Source organism: Cibotium barometz, chromosome 41, assembly GCF_041138505.1.
Source record: "Cibotium barometz isolate CiBa-2024 chromosome 41, ASM4113850v1, whole genome shotgun sequence".
Taxonomy (NCBI): domain Eukaryota; kingdom Viridiplantae; phylum Streptophyta; class Polypodiopsida; order Cyatheales; family Cibotiaceae; genus Cibotium; species Cibotium barometz.
Genome location: NC_141086.1, coordinates 16,995,886 through 17,006,730, shown reverse-complemented (window position 1 = coordinate 17,006,730; position 10,845 = coordinate 16,995,886). Strand labels below are relative to the sequence as shown.

General features: G+C 41.4%; 1 protein-coding gene across 1 annotated transcript; it reads right to left on the bottom strand.

Annotated features, from left to right (window-relative positions):
* Positions 1 to 834: 834 nt before the first annotated feature.
* LOC147614725 (putative inactive receptor kinase At5g58300) lies at positions 835 to 3,912 on the bottom strand. The gene has a single exon (XM_086780062.1). It carries the CDS (start codon positions 3,811 to 3,813, stop codon positions 1,411 to 1,413), a length of 2,403 nt encoding a protein of 800 aa, XP_086636188.1. The 5' UTR covers positions 3,814 to 3,912; the 3' UTR covers positions 835 to 1,410.
* Positions 3,913 to 10,845: the final 6,933 nt, after the last annotated feature.

Here is a 10,845-nt window from a genome sequence, read left to right as displayed (position 1 = left end):
TATTTTTAAATAATGAGCTATCAAGGTTGTAACACTTTATTTGTTATGATTGATGAGAGAGAGGTTAGATGCAAAAAAATGGCGTAAAGAATTGAAATTGCTTGTCGTGAAAGAAATTTTTGCGTGATATTAAGAATGAGCTTTTGACCAAGTTGATGAAATGACTAAAAGCATGTAGAAAAAAGTGTGTTCAAAGCTACAAATTACAAGGAACATGGCCTAAGAGCGAGGATGAATTGGACTTTGCAAGAGTATACCCCCACAAAGCCTTGTACAATGAACTTGAGAATGCAACCCAATTACCTAAAAAGGAGTGAGAATAGATACTTCAACCTAGTTCAACAACTACCCCTTTCTTTTCAAGTATTTCACTCTTAAAAAGCCCCCACTTTCAAAGTCCACGCACATTACCTTAGATATACATAGGAAAAGTTGCAAAAAAGAAGAAGCCATTCAAGTGTGAGAGCTTTTGAATGATTCAATCCAATAGACAAAAGCAAAAAGCACTATAAGTTGTAACCACGTCAAAAAAAAGTGCAAAGATGAAGCCATTCAAGTGTGAGAGCTTTTGAATGATTCAATCCAATAGACAAAAGCAAAAAGCACTATAAGTTGTAACCACGTCAAAAAAAAGTGCAAAGATGAAAAAAATGAAGAGGAATGACCAACACTAGTATGATGAGGACATAATGACGACATTGTCAATTTGGATACCATGGCAGTCAGATAAAGTGAAAGGTACAATCTTTTGACAATATGACAAAAAGAATTGAGCTAACAAGAAGTCGTCACTTTGGCTTTTAAAAAAAAGCTCAAAAGCCAAAAACAATGGGCTTGGAAGAAAAGGATATCTCACTCAACCTTCAAAGAATCAACACTACATAATCCTTTTTGACTTGGCACCCATGCTTTCCATGGTGCTAACTAACTAGCAAATCATGTAGGAAGAGAATCCACATCCATGAAGATCCTTTTTATGACACGCACTCATGGCTCAAGTGTACACTTCCATGGCGTGCTGACTAAAGCAATAATGCAGGTGTATACAAAAAGCCCAAAAAAGAGTCCTCCAATACTTCCATGGTGCTAACCAACAATAATTCGTGTGTTTACAAAAAGCCCAAAAAGAGCCCTCTTGTTGTTGTTGTTGGAAAGAAGAAAAAAGAATGTCCTATGTGTTTTTTAAGGTGTGGTGTGTATTCAATATGTACTCTTGCACTCTTGCAAATAGGGCTAGAATAAGCCCTATTTCTTTCTTCCTAGCAAAAAAAAATATACATGGTGGTGGCCATAGCAAAGGTAGGCATATTGGGGGTTTCACATCCGAAGGCAAGGTTGTCCGACCAAAAGCCATTAGCAAGGCCTGTCCGCCCAAAGCAGATCTCGCATCAAGCCGGCCAACATTAGCTTTCACATCAAGAGCGGCTTCTCCGGCCGGAGTCCCGGGCTTCTCATGGGAGAGTTGTTGCCGCCCAGTCCTTCTAGGATGCTGGCGATTTCAGACGTGGTCGGCCTTTGGGCGGGCTGCTCACTGAGGCACAAGACGGCAAGGCTGAGGGCTCTATCTGGATAATCAGGATATGGGCAGCTCTCCAAAAGAAGCAAGCTAAACACTTCTTTGCCTCGGCCATCTTTCTGCAGCCTGAGCACCCAAGTCACCAAATTGAGCTCTCTGTCACTGATGTATGAAACAGGCTTCTTGCCTGTCAAAAGCTCTAGGAACACCACCCCAAAGCTGTACACATCAGTCTTCTCTGTATACTTCTTGCTTGATCTAAGCTCAGGTGGTGTGTAGCCAGGAGTCTCCACAAATGACTTGGACACAAGCCCAGTCAAGCCATAATCAGCCACTAATGGGTACATGTTATCATCCAACAACACGTTAGAGGACTTCAAATCCTTATGCAAAATCCTTATATTGGAGCCTCTGTGCAGGTGGGCAAGGGCTTGGGCAACACCCAAGGCAATGGTGAGCCTCTTGGACCAGTCAAGGAGGGTAGGTGCATCAGAATTATTATGTAACAAATCATAAAGGGTGCCTTTATGCATGAAGTCATATAAGATGACCTTCTCAACTTGGTTTGAATAGTAGCCTCTGATGGGCAACAATGTGTTGAACTGGGCAGCTGACTCAAGACCTTCCACTTCCTTCTCAAATGCTGACTGGGATATGGGGTTCTTGAAGACCTTAACTGCCAACTGTGTGCCACCTGGCAAATCTGACCTGTACACAGTTGCAAACCTGCCCTTGCCCACCACATGGGCTGTGTCATAATAGCCTGCATGTGACACAATCTCCTCATAATTGTATTTGAAGCCCCTAATGTACATCTCCAGCTTGGCTGTACTCACATTATCTGATAGATCTGGGCTGAACCTGTTCTGGACTAGCACCGTCTCCTTCGGCCTCGGCTTGCAACAGAGAAATGCTAGAAATCCAAAGATTAAAGATAACCCAACTGCACCCACCACCCCCCCTATGACAATTTTCCATTTTTTGCTCAATTTGGATGACCGCTCGGAAGAGGGGTTGGTTTGGTGATTGCTTGGTGGTGCCTTTGGTGTCGTGGTCGCAGGCGGTGGAGAGATGCATTTGAGGTTCACCAGGGGTCCTCCACATAGTAATCCATTGCCTTCAAATGAGGCGGCAGAAAAATTGGCCAGAATGCCATTGGTGGGCACCTCCCCTGAGAGATTATTGTAAGACAAATTGAGTGACTTCAATGTGGTCAAGTTACCCAAAGATGGGGTGATGCTGCCTGAGAGATTGTTTTGCTGGAGGTCCAGAGCCTGGAGTGAAGACATGTTACCCACCTCTGCAGGGATGCTGCCATTGAAATGGTTAGAGGAGAGATCCAGAGTTGTGGCTTTATGGAGCTGCCCAAGCTGTGCAGGCAATGCGCCACTGAGCTGGTTATTGTTTAGCTCAAGAACTTTGAGCTCTATGAGTGATCCAATAGAGGGAGGGATGTCACCTGTTAAGAGATTTTGCTGGAGATCAAGGTAAACCAACCTCTTTAAATCACCAATTTTGGGAGGGATGATGCCACGGAGCTTGTTGAAGCCGCCAAAGATAGCAGAGATTTTGGTAAGGTTGGTGATGCTGGGTGGTATGGATCCTGTGAGCGTATTGTACTCCACAGCAAGATATCTAAGGTCAAACAGATTGGATATGGTGGAGGGTATTTCACCTGACAAGGTATTGTTCTCTAATAGCAAGAATTGTAGAGAAATGGCTTCAAAGAGGCTACCCGGGATGCTTCCATTGAAGGAGTTGTGCCTAAGTCGAAGGTTTTTAAGAGAAAACAGAGAGCCGAATTCATCTGGGATGCGCCCATTAAGCTGATTGAATGCAAGGTTTAGTGTTACCAGAGAGGTGAGATTGACTAAGGTTTGTGAAGAGAGCTCACCTGAGAAGGCATTGTTGGAGAGATCGAGAGTAATGAGGCGGGTGAGGTTTCCGATCTCGGGCGGGATAGGGCCGGACATGCCGTTTTCTGCGAGCAGGAGGCTGTCCAGATGCGGGAAGAGGCCGATTGAAGGGGAGAGTGTGCCACCGAGGCGGAGGCGCGAGAGGTGGAGTGCGGTGATGGAGGAATTCCTGCATATGACTCCCGTCCAAGAGCAGTAGGCGAGGTGCGGGGAGGCCCTCCAGTCTGCGAGGTGGCCTGAGGGGTCCTCCCATGCGGCCTTCAAAGCGAGGAGGGACTCTTGTTCAGAGATGGCGGGGGGAGTTTTCACGGCGACTTGAGCAGAGGAAAATCCATAGCAGAGAGAGAACAGGAGCAAGGATGATAAGAGCGCAGAAGACATGGCGCGGGGGAGGCAGAGCTGCGCCCCGCCGGCACCTACAAAAAGTGAAGGGGGTTTGTCTCTTTTTCTGGACGAGGGAGCGGAAGGGACCGGGATTATATTTTCCCCAATTACCATTTAAATTTATTTGAATTTCCCTACTGGACAAGAAAAAGTTATGGTCGTTCCCTGTTGCCGGACGTAGGAGCGCGTGCGCAGACCCCTCAATTTAAGCTTATTATTTAGAACAGTCAACCCCCTCCCCGCGCCTACCGCCACTCCATCACCTCCACGTGGCTGCAAACTGTATCTGTTTGGCCCCACGTCAGCAAATACCTTGCCTTGTCAGACGCCATGTCAACTTCAATTTGAAGCCCTCTTTATCCAAGCCCTTCAAACCTTCTAGACAAGGCCTCTTGGTCCCAAAAGAAAAAAAAAAAAGGCCACAAACACTTATATTTTCAAGGTCAACCTAGTTTATGGTCTTCAAACGGAAGGTTAGGGTAGGGTAGGCCTTCAAATTTCATCCCTGTTATAGTAGTCAGTGTTCAGGAAATACATTTTATTGAACCGGATTGAAAACCTTCTCATTGTAATTTGAAGAAGAAATTGACCATTTCGAGAAGGCATCTCTCTATAAATTTTGCAAAATATAACTAAAACTTGAAAATTTTGAAGAGGATTCTTCTCCTTCTCCCACAAATTTGAGCAAGCTCTACACAAATTTGAACAAGTTTTGGGTTAAGTCAAACCCATCTTTTCCTGAATCCTGTTGTTGGCTTGAGTTATAAAGGCAAGGACTCTAGCCACATCAGCATGTGGTACTCATATACGTTAGTGTCCATGGACCTCCTTCCTAGTCTGTGTATATACCACTGGTCTTACTGTCCCTCATATGAAGTTGTGCACATGGTAGCGTGGTTTATACCGTAGAATTTTTCGAGGGGAAAAATAAGCTTGACAATCTTTCATGTTCTAGGAATGCAGCATTCAGAGGAAAGGAACTTGATGGGGAGCTTGACATCCAAGGTGAAGACTTGTACACGTGTGCAAATAGTCCTTCATGTTCTAAGAATGCGACGTTCAAAGGGAAGGAACGTGGTGGGGAGACTCGCATCCAAGGCGAACACATGGTGTGGGCATGGTAGGCATGTTCGGGCACTGTCGCGTTTGCAACACGTGCAAATGATCCTTCACGTTCTAGAAATGTGGCGTTCAAAGGAAAGGAACTTGGTAGAGATCCTGACATCCAAGGCGAGGACTCATGTGCAAATAATCCTTCGTGTTTTCGGTATGTGTGGCATTCAAAGGGAAGGATCTTGGTGGAGAGCCCAACATCCAAGGTGAAGACTCATGTGCAAATAATCCTCTGCATTTGAAGTATGTGGCATTCAGAGGGAAGGAACTTGGTGAGGAGCCAAACATCCAAGGCAAAGACGTGATGTGGGCAGGCCTTCATGGCAAAGCATATCCGGGTACTACCACATTTGCAAGAATCTCACTACCCTTGACACTCGAGCACCACATCAAGCTATGCCACTTGGACATCCATGTTCCTTAGCCATGTTTGCAAATGTGGGTGAGCAAGACAAATGGTGTTTTGCCACTTGGCAAAATAGCACCTATGCACCCAATGGCATAGTGTTCTCACAGAAGAAAACAGAAGAAAACGTCCAAACTACATAATGCACCATGTTTTCACCTGCACATTTTTATTTTCAATTTAAAACATAAAATGTGCAATTTAAAGCATTTTAGTTATATTTTAGCTTTACAAAATCTGCAAAAACCGTCAAAATTTGAGGGTGAGAAAAATGTTTTGCTGGAACACTGCAATGGCATTTGTTAAGTGGAGGAACACGTCACGTCTCAATCATTCCACGTACATCCATTTATGCATCCACGTCATTAAAGCGACGTGCCCACGTGGAGGTAAGAGTGTCCACGTCAACTGTCCTCATCAGCAGATTGGTTGAGGTGAGAGAAAGTTGAAACATTCATGAGAAGGATGCGAAGTAATAATTTAGATTTTAAAAGTGGAAATCCGATACCCATGCACTTATAAATTCGAATTTTTAAAACCTGTGTTGATTATCGAGATCGGTTCGATATTTGCTGCCGCGTGGGCTCCGCATTTGCGCCCATCTACGATGGCGGCCTCACACCCAGAGAAATGTGGAAATATTCCAAATTACAATATTCGCATTATCGAGATTAATCAATCGTGGTAACTCAGGTAAAAGCATGATTTTACCGACCGGTAGCTTTGATGTGAACGGGTAGTTTTCTCCCAGGGTTGTGTGTAGCTGTCACATCAGGCGGGACGCGCGTTCTCGTGCATGCGTCCGGACTTCGAACCCCGGTGTGAATCTAGACTTCCCGATTTTCAAAAACAACAAGCGTGCGGCAGTCTGCTTTCACACTTGCGACCAGGCCCATCACGCCCAATTTTGGCAAAGTGGCCACTTTTAGAAAGGCGGCAACAGTTTGAATGGGTCGGCACCACACGTATCGTAGTCGTGCAGCGTTTCACACGCTGTTCTCTGTAACCTACTATCCCTTTGTTTTTATTCCTGTTGGGCGGCACCTACACAAAACATCAAAGTCACGACCCATCTACCTACCCCCACACACGTGTGAAGAAGCATACGATTCCACAAGCTCTAGCTTGGCCCCACTCCCTTCATCCCTAGCGTTCATGACACGCCTCCTTTTAGTTCATGGCCTCCCATGACTTAATGCCCTCCAACCTTATCCTTGAAACTTTGCCATGATTAAAACCTTAGGTCACCTCAAATCACATCTCAAACATGGAAGACTCCGTCTTGTTTGAATGTTCTTTGCCATTTCATCATTCATATCTTCTATCAATGGTGCGACAAAAACTTTCCATGGTCGGTTTGGTATGCTGTTAAACTATGAACGCTAGAATGGCGTGTATGACATCAGTGGTTTTTGGTTCCCATGGTATTGTTTTGTAGAGTTATTGTCTAGTATAGCAAGTTGTAAAAGCAGAATGACTCTGTAAGCGACAAGATGCTATATCTGTAAAAGAAGTTATAGTAATATATATATATATTTCCCCAAAAAAAACTTTCAATGCTACATATTTACAAAAAACTATCCTCTTTGCAACATTAACCTTGAATCCACCGACACGAGAGAGAGAGAGAGAGAGAGAGAGAGAGAGAGAGAGAGAGAGACTTATGCCATAGGTTGGCTAAAAAACACTACATGTGCTAAATAAGGCCCGCAATCGCATCTTTGCAAATCCAATGAACTCTAAAAGTAGGGCAAGGTTGAAACCTTAATATGAATTCAAATATACTGAGTACACGAAGGTCCATGGTCTCATGGTTTGGGACCATATTCACACTGGTAGAGTGTGTCCATCCAAAGATAGCTTGTTGAATATGGTTAGGACCATATTCACATTGGTAGAGTTTGCCCACCTTTGCAAAGATAACTTGGAAACAACATCATTCTAATGCCAATTCCAATGCCCAATCATAGCATTCTCTCTCTCTCTCTCTCTCTCTCTCTCTCTCTCTCTCTCTCTCTCTCTCCATCAACACAAGGAATCTTTTAATTGAAAAAAGACAAAGGAGATGTAATGCAACAAAGTCTCAAAAAATGGGCCAGTAAACTATGTAAGAATCTTTGAAAACAATGCATGTTTCTCTTTACTTTGAGCTAAAAGTTTTAAAGGATCTTACAAAGCAACTAGTAAGTGAAAGTTTTCTCCTTAACCACCTTTAACTTTACATTATTTTATTTCAAATAAGAGATCTAGCCCATTCCTAAATGAGCGTGCATGCCTTTTTAATGTCTTCAAACACTTCATCTCGAATTAAATTTAAACACTTGTGAAGCATGACTATCTAATTTTGTATGGTATTTGTGGGACTTGAGGCCCAAGTTGAATGTTTTTAGGGGCACTTAAAAAGCACCATGAATCCCTTTCCATGGTTTTATGTGCAAGTAATAATCCAAGCAATCATTTTAAAGCAAGTCTACCTCTTTTTCTGCAAACATGTGTGGCATGCATGAATGTGCCTCTCTCTCTCTCTCTCTCTCTCTCTCTCTCTCTCTCTCTCTCTCTCTCTCTCTCTCTCTCTCTCTCTCTCTCTCTCTCCGTAAAAATGTGGTATCAATTTTTTTAAAGAAATTAAAAAGTATGTTTCTTTGATATTATATCATATTTAGGCATAAATATTTATTTTAAAAAAAGGTGATTTTTCTTACACACACATATATAAATTATGACTAAATATCATGTAATATCAAAGATAAATACCTTATAATTTGTTTAAAAAATTAATAGAAAATATATTTTCTCTTTTAGATTGTTCTAAATATTAAGAATGATATATTAGTTAAGTAATGTGCTATTGTTAATAGAACACACACACACACACACACACACACACACGTGTGTGTGTGTGTGTGTGTGTGTGTGTGTGTGCATACATATATGCACACACACACGTGTGTGTGTGCATATATACATGTACACGTGCATACATGCAAGCACACAATATGTGTGTGTGCATATAAAGCACAAGGACATGTGTGTGTGTGTGTGTGCACATATACATGTACACGTGCATACATGCAAGCACACAATATGTGTGTGTGCACATAAAGCACAAGGAGAGTATGGGGCGGTGACGTGGGGACATGGAGGTGTGGAAGATAGTTGAGAGGCTAAATGCAATAGGGGAAGGAAGGTGTAATCATAAGGTTTCCCAAAAGTGGGAGATGGTACAAGAAATAGAAATTGGTTTTATTGACTAAATGGCAATTGAGATAAATACCTACCTCATGGCAATTGATGATAAATATCTATCTCATGGATAAGTAACCTCGCCTTTTCAAAAATTTGACTAAATGGCAGTTGAGATAAATACCTACCTCATGGACAAGTAACCTCGCCTTTTCAAAAAATTGAGATAAATACCTACCTCATGCACAAGTAACCTTGCCTTTTCAAAAAATGGCTAGACCACGTGCATAATTCCACATCAATCTAGAAAATACACGTATGGAAAATGATACTTCCGATATTATAGTCAAGTTAGGGCATTAAAAATGAATAATATGATTTGAGATGTAAATATAAACATTTACAAGTAAGGAACACACAGATATGCTTGAGAATACTTGTGCATAAGGGATAAGGGAAAAAAAAATATCGTGATTGAGTGTGTGGTGATAGTTCATGATAGATGATAAATACCTATAAGTTTGAATTTTTTAGAATTGTTAACCCACACGCATCATCATAGGAAATGCAGGATTAGGAATGTTACTTTTGCAAATCGCAATTAAGCTAGGGCATGATCAATGAATAGAAATGTTCGAGATGAATAATAATTATCCCAAAGTAAAGGAAACAAAAATCAAATGTAAAATTGGTTAAGACTTGTCCCCCCTCAAGCTAGAGCAACATTTTCATCATTGAACTACACATATAAGTAGTTATATATATTTATAGCATGCTCTCTCTCTCTCTCTCTCTCTCTCTCTCTCTCTCTCTCACACGCACACACACACACACGCACACACACACACACACACACACACACACACATGTACCTCTTGGTTGGATACAACATGTATATGAGCTTCTTCTTACAAGCTGAATTATGAGAACAATCTTTTGCAAGTATGAATATTGTAGGGTACATGAAGTCAAACTTGTGTTGTATGATATAGAGTTCATAATTAAATTCATATGGGCTTCTTCTTATATACAAGTTGCATTATGAGAACAATCTTTTGCAAGTATGAAGATTGTAGGGCACATGGAGTTAAACTTGTAGCCTATGAGATAGAGTTCATAATTATAACACTCTAAATCAACCACATGGCCCATGGGATAAAATGCATGACTAACCACACTTGGAAGTTAACACATGAGTAAATTAAAATACATATTAATTATCACTTATGAAGTTCAAAATGTGATATCTAGCACAAACTATAAGAATCCCTTTTTTATATATGCTAATAAATCTTAAGATCTAATGGTAGCACTTTCTAAAAATAAAGCTTAAGTAGATGCTAATGTTGATGTTTGACACTAATCATTTATCCTTATCGTATGTGGTTAAAAATCAACTAGAAATTTCTAGTAAGTTATATTTATCCATATAATGACCATTTGTACATTGCCCAAAAAGACTTCTATGGATAACATGTGTTCCACGTAGGCTTCATTTCAGTCCACTGTGATCTTCACATGTCCAGGAAGGGCTACTCAATGTCTTTACACACTTGTGATAAAGTTGGGTGTTCCTTGCATATCGAGGATCATTACAACATAGCTTACATGGCCTGTACATGTTCCAAAAGTGTTGCTTATAGTCCTTACATGCATGTCATTATCTTGATGAGGTCTCAACCATACTCGCATGCCAAGGATGATTGCAGCATGGCTTGCAGAACTTTTAAATGTTCCAAAAGTGTTGCTTGTAGCCCTAACATGTGTGACATTATCTTGACAAGGTCTCTATTGTCCATACTCGCATGCCAAGGATGATTACAACATGGCCTACACAGCTTTTAAATATTCCAAAAGTGTTGATTGCAATCCTTACATGCTCGGCATTATCTCAACGAGGTTTGTATTGTCTACACATGGTCCAAAAAGGCTTCCAAGGATAACATGTCTTTCACACATAGTTTGCACATGCCTAGGAAGGGTTACTCATGCCCTTTACACTCCTCTTTACATTCTCCTACTCAGAATCATTACGACATGGCATGTATGGTTTGTACATTTCCTAAAAGGAGTCCACATGTGCCCAACATTGTTTGGATAGCGTCTCTATCATCCATACATAGCCCGAAACGGGTTCTATGAGTAACATGTGCTCCATGCATGCTCTATTATTGAGGATGAGTTCATGGAATATTATATATATTCCCATGTTGTGTAATTATGGATTCTTAAAAGAATTATTATTCCCAGGTTTTATGTTATGAATTCTCCTAGATAGGTTTAGATTGGGACACCGTTCTAAATCCGGGTGATCATAGCTTACTTTA